Source organism: Hyaena hyaena, unplaced genomic scaffold (assembly GCF_003009895.1).
Source record: "Hyaena hyaena isolate Hyena2069 unplaced genomic scaffold, ASM300989v1 scaffold_16, whole genome shotgun sequence".
In the NCBI taxonomy this organism is placed as follows: Eukaryota; Metazoa; Chordata; class Mammalia; order Carnivora; family Hyaenidae; genus Hyaena; species Hyaena hyaena.
Window position 1 is genome coordinate 5321963 of NW_024080650.1, and position 22729 is coordinate 5344691.

The 22729-nt window shown below is 39.3% G+C and overlaps 1 protein-coding gene and 1 non-coding gene across 2 annotated transcripts in view; one reads left to right on the top strand and one right to left on the bottom strand.

Moving 5' to 3' along the window:
• The window catches only part of PLCB1 (phospholipase C beta 1), a 679751-nt gene that overhangs the window by 575657 nt on the left and 81365 nt on the right, over nt 1-22729 (top strand). Inside the window, exons 27-31 of the mRNA XM_039224551.1 lie at nt 978-1158; nt 18236-18312; nt 18423-18512; nt 18983-19040; nt 19645-19731. Coding sequence (XP_039080482.1) covers nt 978-1158; nt 18236-18312; nt 18423-18512; nt 18983-19040; nt 19645-19731 — 493 coding nt within the window. The remainder of the gene's footprint in view (nt 1-977; nt 1159-18235; nt 18313-18422; nt 18513-18982; nt 19041-19644; nt 19732-22729) is intronic.
• Nucleotides 8267-8401, bottom strand: LOC120226794. Its single transcript, XR_005527091.1, has one exon. It is a non-coding gene; the product is annotated as a small nucleolar RNA SNORA70 (small nucleolar RNA).

Genomic DNA, 22729 nt, shown 5'->3' on the forward strand with positions numbered 1-22729 from the left:
TAAGTGGTTTAGTTTTCTTACTGCAGAAGTTTCCATAAGCATGAAGAAAACAGACCTGCTCTTGGTCACCCATTCTCAATACTATCTCCTCTCCTGTGTGTCCTAAAAAAAGTAACAGCATAAAATTTGAAGGAATCACACCATATGCTTTAGTACAATAATAAGTTAGAATTGCTTTGAATTATTTCAACAATACTCTTAAACTTCTCAATATCTATGTAATTCTCTGACTATGAATAATTCAAAGAAAGTTACCCTGTGAGTGTAAGCACTCAGTAAATATTTTTCAGTGAACTCATGCATCCTCCCTTCTCTTGTAACCTAAGCATTTGTAGGAAAGTGCCATTTTGGGTAGAGATATCCATGAAGTTGGTACATCCCCTAAAGAAATTTATTTTAATAATGTATCTTTGCTATTAAAAGATGTCAAGAAACAGAACATGTCAGCTTTGGGGGTGGGGTAGGGGGCAGGGTCTGCAAGTATGTGGTGTCTGCACATGTTCTGTTTTCTATCCATATGACCTGGATGCAAAATTTACCACTGCTTCAACCTTCTTGACAGAAACCAATTGTAGAGTCTACTGAAGTTGTTATAATAGATAAGCAACTGGGAATTACGTTATACATGTCCTTTAAAAAAAAAAAAACTAAAAAATAGAAGTCTTAAAAAATCCTTATTAGACATTGTTTTTCCCAAGGGGGGATTATCATTCTCTCCACCACTACGACAGGGCCCCCAGCCTACTGGCTTTCCTTTTCTGCCTTTACCTGAAATCTCACAAATGTCATCCACTCTCTGTGCTTTGAGAGTCCTCTGCTAAGTTTATCCTTGGGGTATCAGCCTCTATCTCAAGTATTTTATCAAAACATTCATTTCCAAACACAGCAGTCTATGTAGGAGGAACTCTGGTGTACAACTTTCCTTCCACCTTGTTATGACCTGCATGTTTTGTGAGTCAAGCTCTGTGTCTCTGCAGATCAGAACCCAGCAGTCCTGACCATGGTTCATCAACAATTGAGCAAGATCTTGCTGCCCTAGATGCTGAAATGACCCAAAAGTTAATAGACCTGAAGGACAAACAACAGCAGCAGCTGCTTAATCTTCGACAAGAACAGTATTACAGTGAAAAATACCAGAAGCGAGAACATATTAAACTGGTAAGCCTGAGAAATACGATTGATTAGCTGGAACACTCTTTTCTAAAGAAAATTCTTGATGATCTTGGATAAGTTTAGAGAGACAGTGACATGTATGGATGGCACCTTCCTCTTGTTTCCTTTGCTATAATCTTATCTTGATGCCAGGGCATGGACAGAAGTAAGATGCATTTCTCAGGTCCATACTGTGATATGATTTCAACACATGCTTAAAAGCACAATCAAGGGGCACCTGGGTGGTGCAGTCGGTTAAGCGTCTGACTTCAGCTCAGGTCATGATCTCATGGTTCATGGGTTCGAGCCCTGCATCAAGTTCTGTGCTGACAGCTAGCTCAGAGCCTGGAGCCTGCTTCAGATTCTGTGTCTCCCCCTCTCTCTGACCCTCCCCTGTTCACGCTGCCTCTCTCTCTCTCAGAAATAAATAAAACAGTTAAACAATATTTTAAAAATTAAAAAAATTAAAAAAAAATAAAAGCACAATCAAAACCTATTACCTGGGTTTTAAAAAGCAACACAATCGTTTCTTAGGATTTGAAATTGCATAAGGGCACCTAGTGTCCACCACGCTAATATTTTACAAGCTCCACTATTTCAGCATCTTTACCAAGTTCCTCTCTGTTCCCCAATGAGGCTATGTTTTATTGTTTTTATTTTCACTAACTTATTTTGGGGTTATAACAGCTTTGGGAGGGAGAATCTTTGAACTCTCACAAGGAATTAAAAAACACTTATCTTGTGTCAAGAAAATTAAGAACATGCTACAAATAAATGTTCACTTTTTTTGGTGTCACTAGGCCTTGCAAACCCTAAAAAAAAAAAGCCTACAGTCCTCTCTCCTACATTTAAGAGAGTCAGTATCTACGTGGCCGATATGGGATGTCGTCTACCTAGTTGTTGAGGCTCCCTGTGAGAGGAAATGCCATAGTTTCTGTTAGTGATCAGTTTTGTCCTCCAAAATGTTTTCTCACAGGTGGTGACATTCCTCCACTGTTGTTGATGCCTCCACTGTTGTTACATGATGACACATAATATGGACATGATAAATATTTGGTGACAGATTAAATGAATCAAATGATAATGTAGCATTGAAAAAAAGCTTGTGCCCCAAATAAAATAAACAAGTAAGCTAATAGAAATTAGTGTATCCAGAGTTTGTCTGTGTTTGTCTGAGCTGTCTGTTTCTTTGCTGAGAGCCTGTCCATGTAAGAGAATTCTGAGGCTGTTTCTGCTTTGGATGGTTTAGCCATTAGTGGAGGTTTTGCCATCACTAGGTAATGGGTGATTCAGTGTAATGCTCTTGACCTAGTGCTAGTTAGGCAATGATAATATGCAAACGAGCAGGTCAGAATCACATGAGGAGCTTATCAAGCATCAGATTCCACTTGGCTAATTATTCTCAACTTCAGCATGCATCAGAATCACCTAGAAGGCCTGATAAAACACAGGTTATTTGTCTTTGCCCTGAATTTCCGGTTCATCCATCCTCTTGTGGGGCTGGTGATGCTGATGCTTCAGGTCCCAGGACCACACTTTGAGGACCCCTGCTTCACTCCTAATGTGAGGCTTGAGGATTTTAACAAGCTCCACCTGAGGTTGGTGGGCCACCTTGTTTGTGAACTAAAATAGAATCAAAGCCATGAAAGTATAGTAGGGCCAGGGTAAGGTTTGGTGTAAGGAAGGGAATGCCTGACAGGCCAGAGAAAGTCAAGGCAAATTTTAGTGAGAGATAATGTCTCTGAGACCTTGCTACAACCATACCATCTGATTTTCTCCAGCAGCGTATCCCTAGGACTCCATAAAATAATGACAATAATAAAAATTAAAATAACAACCAGGTATTGAGCATTCACCATGGGAGCCATATCCTGTGCTAAGCCATTTGCAGAAATTGTTGGATTTAATCCTTACAACAATAACCACTAGAGTTTGGTACTATTGTCAGCTTATTTTGCAAAACAAAAACAAAAACAGAGAAATTCATTGACTTTCCCAAGATTCCACAACTAGAAAGGGGTGCAGTCGGATTTGAACCTTTGTCCTCTGATACTAGAGCCCCTGCTTTATAACTGTTGTGCAGATACCTCTGCTAATTCAGATTTCAAGCCAAGCTCATCATAATGACCTCATATCCACTCACACAGGCCATACACAGCCAAGTCCTTCATTACAGTGCCTGGGATATGGTACCTGTCTCTCCCTCTCTTCTCAACAGCTTTATTTCATATGCCATACAATTCACTTCATTAAAGTATATACTCTGGAGCACCTGAGTGGCTCAGTCAATTACTCATCTGACTCTTGGTTTCAGCTCAGGTCATGATCTCATGGTTTGTGAGTTTGAGCCCTACCTCGGGCTCGGCACTGACAGTGCAAAGCCTGCTTGAGATCCTCTCTCTGTCTTTCTCTTTCCCTCTCTCTCTGTCTCACCTGCTTGCTCTCTACCAGTCTCTGTCTCAAAATAAATAAATGAACATTTATAAATAAAGAACATAGAAATAAACTGTACACTCCAATGATGTTTAATATATTCATAGATATGTACAACCATCAGCATAATTTGAGAACATTTTTATCGCCTTGCAAAGAAACCTTCATTCATTCATGTATTCATTCATTCAACAAATATTTGTTAGATACCTACTCAGTAAATATTCTACGATAGAAGAGGATAAAAATAACAACCCTAGCCTTTATGCAGATTACATTCTAGATGAGGGGTCAGACCATGAACAAAATAAGTTGGTAAAAGATATAGTATGTCAAGTCGTCATAAGGGTTTAGGAGAAAATCAATGAAAAATGGGGAACTAGGGAATGGGGATGGAGGGAAGAATGAGGAGCATTCTTTGAAATTTCAAATCAAGTAGCCAGGGAAGGACTCACTGAGAGGCAGCTTCTGAGTTAGGAGTGAAGGACTGACCCCTGTGAACACAGGGGACAGGATTTTCCGGGGCAGAAGGATTAACCAATGCAAAGATTCTGGGTCAGGTATGGGCCTTCTATTGGAGGACCAGCAAGGTGGCTCTGTCTGAGGATGACTATAGGGTCTTGGGTAAGAGATGGGACTTTTGGTGTTGGGACAGATCTTGTAGGGCTGTGGGCCTCTGTATGGCATCTGTTTTTCACTTAGAGTGCAGTTGACACCACTGGAGGGTTTTGAGTGCAGGAGTGATGTGATCTGAAATAACCTCCACAAGGACCACTCTTCTAGTACATGGTGAAGAGTAGGGACTCAGGAAACAGCCATCCCAAAGCACAGTTCAGATTACTGGTAGCCCAAGGGGTTATAAGTCCTGGCGTCCTCTGGCAGATGACTGCAGTTGACAGAGTGAATATGACTCTGAGGACTAGACAATCCAGCCATAATCATCTGTAGTTTCCCCAGAGTTCCAGCCTCTGGCAAGATTCCATTCCCCAAGGAGAGAGACATGGGAGAGGCTCAAAACAAGAATTCAGAGTGTGAATGAAAACAGAAGCCCAGACATAGCAGAAAGGCCCTTCGGGGATCAGGGGGCATTACAAATAGGTCCAGAAATCAGAGGGAAGTGCCGCACAAGCTCAATATCACAGAAAGAACACTTGAGCCAGAGGCACCACAGCAAATCCCACTAGAAGAGGGCACAGAGAGCTAACTGCTCAACAGATTTCCTCCCAGATGAGATGGTAGGCTGGGAACCAGGGAAAACCAACCTGAGGCTATAGGTAGAAAAATCCCACCTGACGGGACACGGGAGCAGGAGAGGTAGTGGAACTCCCACGGGGGGTGGCAGTCCCACAATGTGTGCTTCAACTCCCTTTGCCCTAAGAAGCAATGAGTGTGTCCATAAGAAAACCTTTGAAGAGTTCTCAGAAAAATATACATATATATATCCAAGCCAGTCTGGACCTTTCAAGCCAAATATACTCAAAAATCTCACCCCTTCACCCTTGTGATTATGGATCTGGGTTTCAGATAAACCCCTGATGCCTCTGAACACACCTGTATCCTTTTGTTAAGAAGGCTAAGGCCCAAACACCTAGGACTTAGAACCAGGCAAAGTTTACTTTATGTCCATTAGGGGGCATACACAATTTATACTACATGCCTTGAGCTGGGGTGTATCAGAACTTTGTATCACTCCAATTGTATCAGCCAGAAATTGTTCTGCCAGGAAATCTTTTGACCGAGAAGCACCCAGAAATGTCATTTCTATCTTGGGTTGTGGATCAGAGTTATGAACAGGCCTCTCAAGCTAAATTAGACAAAAGGAAGTGTAATTAAAAAGCAAGTATGCCCCAGGTAAAAAGGACTATTTGGGTGATGAGGAAAATTAAACAAGATATTTCATCTCCCAAAATTGCTTTGGGAATTAAATACAGATGTGTTTAGGGTAAGGATTATACATTTCAAATGCCAGCACCCACAGTTCAAAGCAAGAACAAAACCATTATATCAATAAACTCCCTGCCAAATGATGATTAAAAACTTAAAATTTGGGGTGCCTGGGTGGCTCAGTCAGTTGGACATCCAACTTCGGCTCAGGTCATAATCTCACTGCTCGTGGGTTTGAGCCCCGCATCGGGCTCTGTGCTGACAGCTAGCTCAGAGCCTGGAGCCTGTTTCAGATTCTGTGTCTCCCTCTCTCTCTGACCCTCCCCTGTTCATGCTGTCTCTCTCTCTCTCAGAAATAAATAAAACATTAAAAAAAAGAACTTAAACTTTGCAAAGCACTCTGATAGATCCTGGAGATGTGGTCATCATATAAATTGGGGGAGCATGTATCACAAACAGTTATAATAGCATACAATAAATGAAATAATAAAGGTATCAGCAAGTTGATACAAAATCTCGGATGTGGGAACAATTTACATAATTCCATAAACTGATAAATAACAACAGAATATTTTTGAGGTAATTGTTCACAGGAAGTATAAAATGCACACCAAACATCATAGACTCTATAGCTTCAAAGAAATTTTTATACCTATCCAAAAATGAATCTTTAACCTTAAAACTATATCCAAATAGCTCTGCAGCCTGATTATTCAAGTGTGATTCTGGAATCACCTACGATCTCGCCTGTTAGTCTCATGCCCCACCCCAGAGCTGCTAGATCACAATTCGCATTTTAATAGGTGTCCCAGGTGACTTATTACATATTCAAATTAAAGAAGGAGGGTTCTAGAGCCATTGATCCTTAACCTTTGCTCAAAATGTATTTTGGAATAAGGCTAAAGGTTCTTTTAGTTGAAATGGGAAATACAGCATGTGCTCCATTATTCACACCTTGATCCTCAAGCTGGATGGATGGTGCCAAAAGCACAAGGCCTGTGGAAATCACTCCTGTGATTTCCTGCCTATATTGGCAACAGAAGAAAATAGTTACTTCTGGATGAGTGAAAATAAAGATATAAATTTCCCAAACGAATTCAAGTTCTTGCACTCCCTGAAATCTCTCCATAGATACTATGAGGATCTGTGAATCCTAGCTGGGGATCCCCATTCCAATGCCTGCCATTCTTTCTTTTTCTTCTTTCTCATGGCTTCAAGAAAAGATTTCCTCATTTTCTCTCACAGTAACCACTCTCTTTATCCTCTGTAGAGGCTTGTTTTGTTTTGCTTTGCTTTGCTTCTCGTATTTTAGGTCTCCTGAATGTACCAGTCCCATTCATTTCTCCCTTCCTTCACATCAACATTAATGGCTGGTATTCTTCTTATACATCTTTCCACTTATCTCACTGACAATCATTTATAGGACCCAAACCAACATTAATATCCATCCACTTGAGTTCCCCAAGTCCCTGCTGATCCCAGGGACTGAAAGATGTGTTTAATGGTAAAAAGCTGTAGTTGAGTACTGACCAGCTACTAACAGATGGCCCATCAGGATGTGAGTAGTGATGAGTGAGGGTCTACAGTCAAATGTCATTTCTGACCACTTCTCTCCCACTGAGTAACTGTGTGACCACTCTGAACTTCCATTTTCTCATCTGTCCAATGGGAATAAGAATAATCTTCGCTTCATAGAACTGTAAGGAGAATCTCATTAAATAATGTCCACAAATCATTGTTGTTAATGAAATAAAATAATACATGAATTGGCTAGGAATTCTTGACTTCTATTATAAATGTGTATTGCCATTTTTGACATTCTGCTACAGCTGGATGGAGCTCATTGTCTTCCTTTTGATGAGTTCTATGAGCGCCATTTGCTGTGGCAGCCTCTACAGAAGCCAGCCTTGAATTTTCTCCCTTCCATGGCCAGCCAGCTAAAGTATATGGGCCAGGAGTAATTACAGTGTCAGGAAGAAAGTAACTCTACTGAGTTGTGGTAGTGTTATCTGTCTTCCTCCAATATTCTGACTTCTTAACATGGGATTATTTTTCTTGATAAGTAAATGACTTAACTTTCCTGAAAACTTTACATTCTCCACCCAATAAGAAATGACAAATAAAAGATTTTAGTAATGAAATAAAGAATGAAAGGATTGTCAAAATGTGTTCTTATTTGTAAATTTTTCTGACCACCATTGATTAACCCTGGTAGAGTGAATCTTTTCATATATGTGTATATACATATATACACATATAAATTATCTTAAATTCCACTTCTGTAATTACGAGCAGACATGAGTCTATTTCCATGTTTGTCTTGGCCATTTGTATTCCTATTTCTTTCTTTCTTTCTTTCTTTCTTTCTTTCTTTCTTTCTTTCTTTTTTTTTTTTTTTTTGACAGGAGTTAGGATTTATTGGTGGGCATGAGCAAGAAGAGGGTAACACCAAGGCTCTCAAGAGTGGAGGGCCTACCATTTGTCCAGGGGGCCATGATTAGGGATGTATTTCACCCCACAGCCATCTGGGATGAGCCACTTTTCAGCCACCATGTCCTCAATTCATTCACTTGTTCAAGTCCCACTTCTTGGAGATGTGACTCTTCGATGGTCAGGGAACTTGAAATTGGCCCTGAATAGGGTGTTAACCACATGCCCCTTGTTCTTCAGCTAGTAACAGATGGACATGACAACTTGGTCAATGTGGACCTTGGTCACTGTGCTTTGGGGCACCCCGCAAACCTGTCTGGGGCCTACACTGGGGATAGCAAATCAGATATGAATGTCCACTGGAAAGGGTTGTCTCCATGGTTCCTTAGGGCAACCAATACAAACAACAAGATGCACAAACTACCACAGAGGTTACTGTTTGCAACCATTGCACATCAGGTCCCCCAGGGAGATAGAGCATATTCAGCTTAATTGGCTACAGATTATCATCCTTTTTTCTTTTTACAAACTGCCCATTCACATGTATCGCCTACTTTTCTGTTGGATTGTCTCCTTTCCTTTTGACCCACAGAGTTCATGTGGTATCTTTGCATTTATTATTTTTGGAGGTTGGGCAAGTTAGAGATTATGAAATACACTTACATAATCATTCATTCATCAAAAGCTATTGAAGGCCTACTCTAGGCCTCACATTGGTAGGGGAATTCCATGTGAACTGTAGTCCCCGCCCCAGGAGCTTACAGTGGTTAAGAGTACAGGTTGTGAAGTCAGACAAATCTACTAACAGAATGCCTGTCTTTATTCTGTAGCTTTGCTGCATAACAAACACCTCAAAACTTATTGCCTTAAAATGGCAATTTGTTTAGCTCATGATTCTGTGTGTAGCAATTTGAGCTTGACTCAACTGGATGATTCCTCTCGTGTTGGTTGGGCTCATTCATGTGTCTCTGGTTCAGCTGCCCCTCACCTAGAGGCTCTGCTTCTGAAGCTAGGCTGACTGTCAGCTGGGTCAAGACAGGTGATTGATCCACATCTTTCATCCTCCATCAGGCTACCTTGGGCTTGTTCATGTAGAATGAAAAGAATTCCACTTGAGAACAGGAGGAAATAGGCAAGAGTTTTGAGAGGTCTCAAAACTTCTTCCTCCATCTTTGGTCAAAGCAAGTCATAAGATTTGCCCAGATTTAAGGAATAGGGAATTAGACTGTATTTTTTATTTAGGGGAGCAGCAAGTCATAACACAAAGAGAGTGAATACAGTAAGTGGTGGAGAAATAGGATAATAATCTACACACAGCCATCATAATTTGGATGTGAGACACAATAAAATAATCCATGAGAATTTAACACAGTGCCTAGAAGATAGTCATCATTCTTTACCAAAGGACTATTTGCACGAGATTTAAAATGAGAAGACATGACTTCCATTTTTAGTTGCATAATGTTATCTAAATTATTTCATCTTGTTGAGTGTCGGTATCCTCATTTCTAAAACAAAAATTTTGTACAAGAATGACTAAAAACTCTCCTTTTGACAGTAATGCTAGTTTCCTTTAATTTTAAAGTCAGAGGATGATCCAACTCTCAGGCCTATAAAAATAATAATGAAGATGTCAATATGAGGCAATAAACTTTGGTTTTCCTTTTGTGTGTGTATACAAGATATCTTAATGTACTTTTTTGTGTTAATTGGTAACTATTTAGGTAACATTAAGAAAAAAAAAGTCAATAAACAGAACTATACCCAAAGGCAAAGAAAATAATGGTCTTGACTTGTGTCAACTTAAAGAAGCTTAGAGAACAGAAGGGAATCTGCGCAAAGGAAAATTCCAAAATAGAACCCACAAGTCTGATAATTTTGTCTGTGCCCTCCAGAATTATAGGCCTCATTGCCTTCCCCCTGACAAGTCAGGATGCTGATATGATATATTTTGCATTAAGAAAAAAAGTAGGTGACATGCTGTGGTATTTATCTTCAAAGGCAGCTCTTCAGAATCTAGATTCCAAAGGGACCATTGAAATATTAAGTCCATGATTTATTGCCCTATTTTAGTAACAAACCACAGGACAAATCACATATCCTTTAATCAGATCTCCTTTGCTAATTATTTGAAAACTGCCAGTCTACAGTCAAATGCTCTACCACTGAGCTATACCCCCACCGCACTGAAAACCACCAGTCTAAACACTATTACTACTTGCTCACATCTAAGTAGTAACCAATATTTATTTATTTTACTTATTCTAAATTAAATGATTTTGACATCTTTTAAAATTATGAAGCCTTACCCTAGAACTGTAGTGGTTTGGTTGTTGTTTTCTTTGTTGATTTAATTAGGTATAATAATCTCAACTAACTTGATGAAATACAAAATTTTCTCACTGGTAAAACTCAAGCATCATTAGCATACCATAAGTAGAGGTCCCTTTAACAAAGTTCTTGATTTTTTAAAAAGTTTGAAAATATTTCCAATTGATAGCCTCATAAACGAATACTGGGCATGCCTGGGTGGCTCAGTCAGTTAAGCATCTAACTTCGGCTCAGGTCATGATCTAGAGGTTTATGAGTTCGAGCCCCACATTGGGCTCTGTGCTGATAGTTCAGAGCCTGGAGTCTGCTTCAGATTCTGTGTCTCCCTTTCTTTCTGCCCCGCCCCCATTCATACTCTGTGTCTCACTCTGTCTCTCAAAAAATGAATAAATGTTAAAAAAAATTTTTTTAAAGTAATACCAAAACATCATTCAAGAGACTATGCTACAATGATTGATTTATATTTCCCAATAAGCTGTGTAGCTCACTTTTACTGGCATAGTTTAAAAATAAAAACTAATTTTAAATGTTATGAATTCATTGGGCCAGCTTATTAACGTTGACTAGGAATCTTGGTCAGATTTTCACTTTTATTTATTTATTTATTTTACCTAACAAGGAAAAAATTCCGTGGATCCTTTAGACGTTTAGACTCAAATAAGCTGCTGTAAATTCTATGTGGTTATGCAAATTAAAAAAATAATTTCATAGGTATGAAAGAATACCTCAGAAAATGATGGTTGCCCTTTTAGTCCAAAATTTTACTCTTGTTCTGAAAAGAAAAAAAAGCTAGTGGAGAATATCAGCTCCACCTGGACCAGGCTTAGCTGTTAGCTCACAATTGGACCATCAATACTGGTGCAGTGTCCAGCACACCATAGGTCCTCAGTAATTATTGGTTGACTGAATGAGTGAATATTTCTCAATTCAAATGGGAAGAATACATCCCAATGTGAACATTCACCTTGCATTTAAATTGTCAATAATGAGGGCGATTGGGTGGCTCAGTTGGTCAAGCGTCTGACTTCAGCTCAGGTCATGATTTCCCAGTTTGCAGGTTTGGGCCCCGCGTCGGGCTCTGTGCTGACAGATCAGAGCCTAGAGCCTGCTTCAGATTCTGTGTCTCCCTCTCTCTCTGTCCTTCCCCCGCTCATGCTGTTTCTCTCTCTCTGTCTCTCTCTCTCTCTCTCAAAAATAAATAAACATTAAAAAAGATTTAAATTGTCAATAATGCATTTAATCCATAGATCATTACTTAGTTATTAAATTAATTCTTTGTAGAAGTAAAAAAAAAAATTAGACTGGATGCTTTGATGAGCGGAAAAGGGGGTAGTACCTTCTCTAGATATTCCTGGAAGGGGAAGAAAGATGGGTTGTGTCTGAAATGTGAACATTCTATACTTGTTTTTTTGTTCATTTTCCAAACTGGTCTTCTTGAGAAGAGACTCCAAACATCACAATTTCTGTCCATGTTTGTTTTTTATCCCTTTTGAGTTAGAGTCAAGGAATTATTCTGTCCCAAGGAAACCATTCTCTCACCCTCAAACAGCTAACCCTAGTGAATTTCAGCATGGAGTTGAAAACAAGCATGAAATTATATTCCCCCAGGGCTTTCCTTTTTCACTCCTTAAAAGGTTTGGAACATTTAACCAGAAAAGTTGTCATGAGTGGTAAGCAAATAAGTCCAATAACTGAAATGTGTCTATTCCTTTGGGCCAGAAAAAAGAATCATAAAAAAGTTAAAATTAAATGCTGTTTACTGCATTTCAGTTTAACCGTGACTCTCTTGGGTTTCTTTTCCCCTAGGAATTCTAAACTAATCTTTTCTTCTTTCCTATTTCAGTGAGTTTTGTGATTAATACATGATTGAATAGTTCTTTGAGTAGAATATATCTACTAATAAATACACCAAAAGTGAGTGTACCCTTAGGTTAGTTAAAAAGCACTTCAATTATTGTGTGAAAAATCCCTCTTCTGGGTCTATTTTCACATCTTATATTATAGAAACCCTGGACCCAATACTCCGAGAGATTCCTTTATCTTATTTGGGGTTTCTATTTCTATTTTTTGGTCAGGATTCTCTTGATTGCAAGTGACAGAAATCCATGTTAAACTAACTTATATACAAGAAATATAAAGTAGATCACATAAGAAAAGTTTGTCCATGCACACCAGGAAAGGGAAGGGATGGAGAACTAGATGCCAGAAACCACTGACAAAACTTTTCATTTCTGTTTACCTGTCTGTCTACCTGTATCTCTCTTTTTCTCTCTGTTCTTCTTTCTGTGTGTCCTTCTCCTTCCCTCCTTCTCTCTCTCTCTCCCTCTCTCTCTGTTTTGCTTTTCAATGTGTATTAGTACTATTCTTTTCCAAGGCTTCCCCTTCTCAGAAAATATAGGTATCAGCCAACCTAAGTTATTCTTTCTCCAGTAGCAGGTTGGAGAAATCTGGAGGAAAGCGTTGTTAGGGTCATGTGATCGCCCAAACTTGTAACCTTAGATCAGTCATTTGTGGCTAAAATCAGGGTATGACTGGTCCAACTTGGATCAATGCCTCCCCTGGACCACCTCCCCTGGACCATTTACCTTGGCCAAGGGATGGGGTAAAAAAAAATACAGTTAAAGCTTTGGTACATACATAAAGGAAGAATATTTGGGATATAGTGGAAAGACTGAGGAGAGACTGAGGGCATGAAGGAAATTCTCCCTGAGTCCAGACCAGAGTCAGTGAAAATCTACACCAGAATGCTATTAACACAAAGCCATGAGCTACGTCGTAACAAGAACAATTCCCAAATCTCCATGACTCACTAGATGTGGAAAGTACCCAAGAAGGAAATCAAACATAATGTCCACTTTTGAACTGAATGATAATAATTACTGGGAAAACACGATGACCTGTCTTCTGTGAGAGACAAAGCCTAATCTTGCTTGTAGAAATGTTGAGATGCTGGTGAGCCATCCTCAGGTAGAGCTGGGCAAAGGCAGTTGATAATGCTGAAATGAACTGAAGCCACTAGCAGAGTCAAAGAAGCGGCTATGGTAATTACTGAAGATACTATAAATTAAGGAAAGAGAGTTTTGTGTAAGAGTGGTTGGCAACTGGCACGCTATCAGAAGGACAGGATAAACTCATCATCCCCAACTGTGGGTAAAGGCACTGAGGTGCCATGTTGAACTCACAGGAGCATGATGGCATATTTTGCATGTTTTAAGGAGACAGCAACATCTTTTGAACATTTTGCAAAGTACTACTATTAAGTTTGAACCTAATTATTTCACAAATAAATACAACTGTCCTTTTGTTTCTTTTAGCTTAAAGATACCATGAAAAGATTAAAAAGATCCTGAGGTCACGATGAACTAGGAAACTTTTTGACTTTCTGGAATAATAAGAGCTATGTCCTGAGAAATGGCTAGTAAAATAACAAAAAAAGTTTTTGTAATCTCAAAGCAAAATCAGGTGAACTCCAGTGGTTGAAGTGGAAGTGAGATGGTGGAGCTGAAAAATGGGGCTGGGACATTGAAGCTTTGGGAGCAGTAATTGGTCTTCCATTTTAGAGATAAAAATGAAAGGAAGGTCCAAGATGGAACAAAATTTCAGGGTTCTGGAAGGGTGAGGAAAACAGAGACGTGTTGACGTGTTTTTATGCAGAGGGAATGTGTGCAGCACAGAAGAAAGTTTGAGAGGAGAAAATGAAATGCTAGATCAGATCCTCCCACAAGTGGGAGAGATGGGGAAACAGGGCAAGGACGTTTCTTGCAGAAGAAAAGGTTATGAAACCAAGTTAGGAAGCCACCAAGTGGTCTAGTAGGACTTGCATGCATGTTTTTCCTTTCAGTTTTTGCAGCCCCCCCAGGAGAGAAATGTTATCCTTGTGTCAGAAGTGAGGAAGCTGAGGCTGGGGTAATGAAGAGAATGTAGATAAAGTGCCAAAGATCTTTTGAGACAGAAAAGAGGGAATTTGAGGGAATGTCTTAGTTCCTTTCAGCTGCTGTAGCAAATTACCATAGATTAGGTGGCTTAAACAATAAACGTTTATTTCTCTTTTTCCTAACGTTTATTTATTTATTTTTGAGAGATAGTGGAGGGGAAAGGCAGAGGGAGAGGAAAGGTGAGAATCCCAAACAGGCTTTGTGCCATCAGTGGAGGGCCAGACATGGGGCTTAAATCCACAAACTGTAAGATCATGACCTGAACAGAAATCAAGAGTTCGATGCTTAACCAACGGAGCCACCCAGGTACCTCAATAAACATTTATTTCTTACAGTTCTCTTTTTTTTAGATTTAAGTTAGTTAACATACAGTGCAGTATTGGTTTCAGAAGTCTTTTGTCACAATTTGAAGACTTTGAAAGCCCAAGATTAAGGCTACAGAGCTAGTGTCTGGTGAAAGCCCACTTCTTGGTTCACAGATGGCCATCTTCTCACTGTGTCCTCACATGGCTGAAGGGGCAATACAGCTCTGTGGGATCTCCTTCATAAGGGCACTAATCCTATCATGAAAGCTCAAACTTCATGACCTAATCACCTCCCAAAGCCCCACTCCCTAACATGGTCAGTCACTTTGGGGTTTAGGATTTCAATATAAATTTGGGAGGACACAAGCACTCAGTTCATAACAGAGGGCTTCTTCTAAATCTCCATCATTCGCAGGAGATTTGGATAATTTGGACAATGCCTCTCCGACTGTAACATGAACACAAATTTCCTGAGAATCTTGTTAAAAATGCTGACTTTGATTTAGTTGACCTGGGCTAGGACCCAAAAATTTGAATTTCTGTTGTGTTCTCAGGCAATGCCAATGCTGTTGGTCCATGCTGGTAATGCTACACATTGAGTAGCAAGATTTAGAAACCCAGGTCATTGGCTCAGAGTTTGTAGAATAGTGACATGTATTTAGGGTGCTTGATAAGTATTTGTTGGACTGTGGCTAAAATGAACAGTTACATAAAGGTGTGTGTTCTGGGAACAAAGAAGGTGGGAACTCTTTCGAGAGAAGAGAAAGTGCAGATGGTCTGAGGGAGGGACAGTGAGGAAGGCCAGGGGACCCAGCAGGCAGGGAACTTCTGTGGAAGTTTGAGAAAGTAGTGCTGCCAATTGTGTCAGGTATGATTCCAAATCAAAATAAAAGTCAGAATTGGGTGGGGAGGGGGTGCATGGGTGTCTCGGTTGGTGAAGAGTTTGACTGTGGCTCAGGTCATGATCTCGAGGTTTGTGAGTTCAAGCCCGCACTGGGCTCTGTGCTGACAACTCAGCGCCTGAAGCCTGCTTCAGATTCTGTGTCTCCCCTCTCTCTCTACGCCACTCTCCAACTCTTGCTCTGTCTCTTTCTCTCAAAAATAAATAAACATTAAATAATTTTTTAAAGAATTGGATGGGGAGAGAGATGGGCTGTGGGATCAGGCTCAGGGACTTCAGTGACTGGCTGGTGAGATGGCTGAGGATGAGGGCAAGATATGGAAGGAGAGCAGGAAATGTGAGCAGATGCTGGCATAATCAAGAAAATAAGAGAATCTGCAGTCAGGTGAATGAGACACATGTCAAAGTGGGAACAGAAGTAGGAAGGCCACTGAATTCAAAAGTGTTGCTGAGAGATTTAGCAGTGGTCATGAGGAGAGGCCACAGAGACAACCCCCAACCAAATCTGGCAAAGTATCCAAATCACCAGAGGAGATTTTGAAAATACTGATTTCCAGGCCCTGCCCCTCGACATCTGGAGTCCCTATGCCTTGGCACAGGCCCTGGAATCTGCATGTTTAGGAAGTTGTCCAGGAGCGATTCTGATAGTGCAGCCAAAGTCGAGGATCCCTGGATCACCCTCTATAACTCCTTGGGGTGAGTGAGAGAGAAGAAAGGTGCTCTGGGAAAGGAAGGCCATTGAGGCACACCCTCACTAGAATGGAGATGACAGGGATCCTCAAGGAAATTTCCAGAGTCTTTGCACACCAGAACTTTATGTCTAGATAGCTATAAAAATGGTACTACCCAGCTGTAATATTTCATGATTTCTTTTTTTTTAATTTTTTAATGTTCATTTATTTTTGATAGAGAGACAGAATGTGACCAGGGGAGGGGAGAGAGAGAGGGAGGCACAGAATCTGAAGCAGAGTCCAGGCTCTGAGCTGTCATCACAGAGCTCGATTTGGGGCTCGAACCCACAAACCTCAAGATCATGCCCTGAGCCAAAATCAGACCCTTCACCAACTGAGACACACAGGCGCCCCCATCATGATTTCTTTAATTGTGATGGTCATGATCAGGTAAGCTCTCTTGAGCGATCAAATAGGTTTTCTGCTGGCCCAAGTCCCAGTTAATATTTGTTCAGATTTAATCCACTTCACAGACGAAGGCATCAGATTTCACGTTAATGTTAAGTTAATGTGCCTTCTTTATTGTAATTCTCTAAGAGAATTTCTCCTTTAACTTTTTATACTCTTACATAAGAAAGGTTTTTGTTTTTTCAAAAACAATTACTAAAAACATAATGAAAAAGGCGTGGGGAAGTGGTGAAGGCCACAAGCCATCCAGCCGGATTGTTGGGTTTGTCCGCAGCCCTGTCACTTACCACCTCTGTGGCTGTGAGCCCAGAACCTGATCCACAGGTGTCAGTATCTTCATATGTAAAACGAAGATAAAAGCACAGCCTCACAGTGCAGTTCTTAGAATTAAATAGGAATTGAATACATTTAAAACTCTTCAAACTGTGCCAGGCATATAAAAATTATCAATGGAAGTTTGCCATACTCTGATTATATAGCCTTAACGCTGCGGCAGCAACTGCCTCTGTTAAACTGGGCAACTTACCCAACTGTGTTTGAGAATCTCCATCACTGGCGAAGAGCAGTGGGGTCTTTCACAGGAGGCCCACACTGCCTACGTGGTGCTCTGGGAAGAAGGGTTGAGTCCAGTACTACCTCTGCCTGGGTAATGGCAGAAGGCTTCATTGGTTCTCTATGTGGAAAAGAGAGGGATGGGACTGGAGGGCAAAACTGCCCGTATGTAATGGAGAAGCATTTACAGAACACCTACTAAACATTAGGAATTGTGCAGAGGGCCGAGGATATGCAAATAAGAACATAGTGGCTACCTCTTGAAGTTTGGTTTGATAATAAATACAAGACAATAAATTAATGACTTTCGTGGCATGTGTTAAAATTCAGTGACACCATACCATAGACAAGAATTTCTGACACTTTGGAAGTTACCCACACAAGAACACAGCCCTTGACTTCTGGGGTGGGCCACTAATGATCCGTGAAGCAATTAAACAATGAATTAGGTGAGGGGAGCCTAGGTAGCTCAGTCAGTTAAGCATCTGACTTTGGCTCAGGTCATGCTTGCCGTTTGTGGGTTCAAGCCCCATGCCAGGCTCTGTGCCGACAGCTTGGAGCCTGGAGCCTGCTTCAAATTCTGTCTCTTTCTCTCCCTCTCTCACTCTCTCTCTGCCCCTTCCCTGCTCACACTTTGTCTTTCTCAAAAATAAATTAATAAACATTTTTAAAAAACCAATGAATTAGGTGGAAACCAAGAATTAAAATTCACAGTTGATTATAACTTGCATTTGTATCATACTCTTGTTATTTGGGGCATCACTGTACCTCCAGGAGACAAGGGCATTGATAAATCCATTTACTACAAGAAAATGTAGCTTTCAAAAATATAGCCCCATTGACCCAAATTGTATTTTTGATGTCACAGAATGGGGACTGGAACCATAACCCTCCACCCCTCCACTGCTTTTGCACTGAGCCAAGCTGTGGTAACCAGCACAATAGTCTAAGGCACCCTGTTTAATTCAAAAGAAATAAGAAGACTTTCAGAGTAAAACCTAGATAATGTGATTGTTTCCAGTCCTGCTTGGCTATGAGATGCCTGGAAATTTTAACTGTTGTTAAACATCAGTCACAAGTTTCCTAACTAGAGATATCGTTGTCTGGGCGCACAAGGGGAGAAGGTCTTTGTTTATGACTGTTTAAAACAGCAAACACATTTTCTTCCCCCAGCTTATTCAGAAATTGACGGATGTTGCTGAAGAATGTCAGAACAATCAGCTAAAGAAGCTCAAAGAAATCTGTGAGAAGTAAGCCTGTATTCTCTTTACAGTGGGCTTGTGCCTATAACTGTGTTACACACAAATTGCCCTTTGATTTGTCTCTTTTTTTTTTTCTTTTACTTTCATTTTGACTTCAGAGAGAAGAAGGAATTAAAGAAGAAAATGGATAAAAAAAGGCAGGAGAAGATCACAGAAGCCAAATCCAAAGACAAAAGTCAAATGGAAGAGTAAGGAGAAAGAATCCCTTCCCCCCACCTTTTACCTGGAGATTCTTTTATTCTGTTAGAATACCAGCTTCTCAAACATACAAAGACCCAATTGTGACATTTCTCCTCTAATTAACCTTTCAAAAGATCCTTTTTGTAAAGTTTTCAACATGAAACTCAAAGAGATTTCACTAATGGACTGAGGTGTATCCAGACCCTTTTAGATAAAGACTGAGCAAAGAGCTTCCCTTAAGAAAAAACCAAATCCATAGTTTCCCTGCTGTCAGGCAAACTTCCCAGCATTTAGTGAAAACAGGAGCTTGCCCAGGGCAAAATCTGACTTTTGTCCAGAACTAGCTGATTGTACCTTTCTTGCCACAGCAGTTAAGAATGTTGAAAGTTCTGGAAACTTCCATCTGGAAGTCTGAAGTTCACCTCTTTGTTGATGTGGGATGAGTTCATATAATGATCTAGTTGTCATTTGCTCTTAGGGAAAAGACAGAGATGATCCGGTCATATATCCAGGAGGTGGTACAGTACATCAAGAGGGTATGTTGGTTAATCTCTCTCTCCTTTGCAAACCATGTATGAATGTTGGGCAAGCACAATGTGAACCTCTGGAGGGACGTGCCATGCCTTGTTGTGTCTATTGATCACCAGGGCCCAGAAGAGCTGTTTCACAGACAGGGCATTCTGTAATCAATGTTTCTACAAGTTTAACTGCAAACCTACGTATAAGCAGGCTCATCTAAAAACAGATGTCAAGAATCATTTCCAAAGTGAGGAGCCCAGAAACAAAAGATCGATAGGGGTTCCCCCAAATGAACCTGTAGCTGTGATTGATGGTAGGGAAGATGGCAACCTCCAAAGGCACTTTTTCCATATTATTTTTTAGTTGGTATTACAGAAATTTTCAAACATTGGCAAAAATGTAAGAATAGCATAATCTATTGACGCCAACGCCCACCCTGTGTACCATCACCCAGATCTGAGGCTTACCAACAGTCTCCTACACTTTTAAGGGCAGTTCTTGATCAGGATATGAAATAATTAAATGTATGCCATCGATCTAAAAAGCTTTCCATTTTTTAATGGAAACCATCCATTTATTAATGTTTAGATGAACATGACTTTCTCTGTAACTTTCTTATAGTTAGAAGAGGCACAAAGTAAACGGCAAGAAAAACTTGTCGAGAAACACAAGGAGATTCGTCAGCAGATCCTGGATGAAAAACCCAAGGTAAACTGAACCAAATAATAATACACAGTAGCTTCATTTTTTTTCTCCATTTAATTACAATTTAACCTCTGTAGGTCATGTACACTGCACAGTCTCAGATCAGTTCTTACATGTAAAACTCATGTATCTTTCTTAACCATGGTAAAGATCTTTGTAACAATATTCCACACAGGTTTATCATCAGCTGGTGAGCTTGGAACCCAGCTCTTGAAATTTTGGTTTTAGTTGATCTGAGATATGGCTCAGGTATTTTTGAAGCACCTCCCTTCCCTGCCAAAACAGAGAAAACTAGATTGTAATATTGTAATGTCAGGCTCTGTCCAGCAGAGGGTATCCTGTACCAAAATCACCCTGGTTTTTATCCAGACAAAATGTTCTCATAAATCAGAAAAAAAAAAAAAAAAAATCTTTTTCCCCCTATAATAATAGTCTATTGTTTCTCCTCTTTAAAATTATCTTATGCTTATTGTTTGGTCAAAATCAATTCTTTTGTGAATATTAACTTTAAACTGATTATCTATAAATCAAATATTTTTATGTTGCCAAATAGCATCTTGGTTTTAGATCATTACATACATTTTCATTCATCTCTAAGTATTTGTGAAAAATATGCTTTTCAGTGTTATTATTCTTCTATGTGTAGTTTAAAATACCTGCTCTAAAAGGTACAGCTATTTCATACAAGTACTCTTTAAACCTGCAAAGCTCAAAAGTGTTACTTTCATTTCAATGTATAGTCCATTGATCAATTTACTTTTTATAGAATGTTTTGTGGCTAGTTCAAAATATATTTTTGTGGTTATTTCTGCTCTTCTCCTTTTGTATTTACTATACAGGAGATTCATTTAATATTTTTAACTCCTAAAGTTTTTAGGCTTGGCAATATAGATGAAGCAGTAATGAAAATCTGAGAACTAATAATTACTTAAACACGCTGCTAATTTTTATGTTTTTCATGTAAACGTACAGTTTAAATATTCTTGGTCACCATCTTGGGTTGATTATACATTGATAATAAATTTTTAAGATGATTTCAGAAATTGCTATACACTCCATTGACCCACTGATTGATCTTTTATTTTATTTATTGATTTATTTTTAAAAATTTTTTAATGTTTTATTTATTTTTGAGACAGAGAGAGAAAGAGCATGAGGAAGGGAGGGGCAGAAGCATGAGAGAGAGAGGGAGACACAGAATTGAAAGCAGTCTTCAGGCTCTGAGCTGTCAGCATGGGGCTAGAAGCCACGAACATAAGATCGTGACCTGAGCCATAGTCGGAGGCTTATCCGAGTGAGCCAGCCAGGCGCCCCTGATTGATCTTTTATAATGTTTGGAGCAAAAGATTCAGGTCTGGCTGGAATTTAAGAGGCACATTGACACCCTAATAATCAGCCCCAGGTGGTATATTCAAATATATACATTTTCAATTCATTCTGTCTGAATTCAAATGTGTCATTACTTTGTACACTGACATAACATACATTGGTTATGACTGATATCTTATTAGCTGCCTTTTATATTTCTAAAAGAAAATCTCTTGTGAGATATGGTTATTCCCATAGAGTTTTATTTCACTCTGTTTTAGTTTTTGGTCCAAAAATATCAGATACTCGTCTCATAGCTACAATGCAATCACAAATGTGTTTCAATTATCTAACTCTCAGTATAAAAACCCCTATGAGGTTTTTATGTTACTCCTCTAGGTCATCATGATTAAAATCAACTTTGGTAGGTATTAAAGCACCTTTAAACTTCTGCACTGGATATAACTAAACATTAGAAGAATGACTGCTGGATAACTTGTTAAGGTGCATTCTGCAGCAGTTTTACAGAAAACCCAATTAAAACTGGCTTACACAATAATAAACTTAGTAAGTCATATTACTGGAAAGTCAGATGTATTGCAGTCTGAGGAACTGTTAATTGAATAGCTCCACAGTCTCATCAAGAATCCTGGTATTTTTAGAATTTGCACTATGCCATCTCAGTTTGTTGTCTTTCATGCCTAAGGTGCAAACCCAGAGTCACAAAATGGCTGCCATAGTTCCATGCATCACAACATTACATAAAACCATTCAAAGGCAAAAAAAAAAAAAAAAAAATATTTTTATCTTATAACCCTTTATTTATAAGATTAAGGAAAATCTTCCTAATAGCTTTCTCTTCATTGGCTAGGATTGTACCATATATCCATTTCTAAACCAATCAGGGGCTGGAGAGTATAATTTTCATGATTGCCTTAGAGTAATTAAGGCTCACTCAAAAGGGTGGAGGGAGTTCAGCTCCTCCTCAGTTTCATAGTCAACAGGCACCTGAACAAAACTGATATTTTCTTATAAAGATATAGAAACATCAGTTAAGTAGGTAATGATGTGTGCCACTACCATATTTATAGCAATTTTCTGTTTCTTCATTTTTGAACTTTTAGCAAAAGATCTGAAGTGTTTCTATGAATTTTTAATAGTTGTTTTGCCATCATTTTTGTTTTGTTTTGTGTGCAAAATTCTGAGCCTGCCTGCACATGATCAGTGTAGTCTGTCCAAATACAGCTAATAATCAGAATTGAACACTACAATGAACTGAAATGTGTCCTCCCAAAATTCACATGTTGAAGCCCTAACCCCCAAAGTGATGATATATGGATAAGGGGCCTTTGGAAGGTATTAATGTTTATTCATTGTATTTTTTTTTCATTTTTCATTGAAATATAATTCACATACAGTGTTATATTAGTTTCTGGTGTACAGTATGATGATTCAATAATTTATACATAACTTACTGCTCATCATGATAAATGTACTCTTAATCCCCTTCACCAATCTCATTCATCCGTCTACCCACCTATCATCTGACAACTACCAATTTATTTACTGTATTTAAAGTCTGGTTTTTGTCTCTTTTTGTTTGTTCATTCATTTTGTTTCTTAAATTCTACATATGAGTGAAATCATATTGTATTTGTCTTTGTCTGACTTACTTCACTTAGCATAATACCCT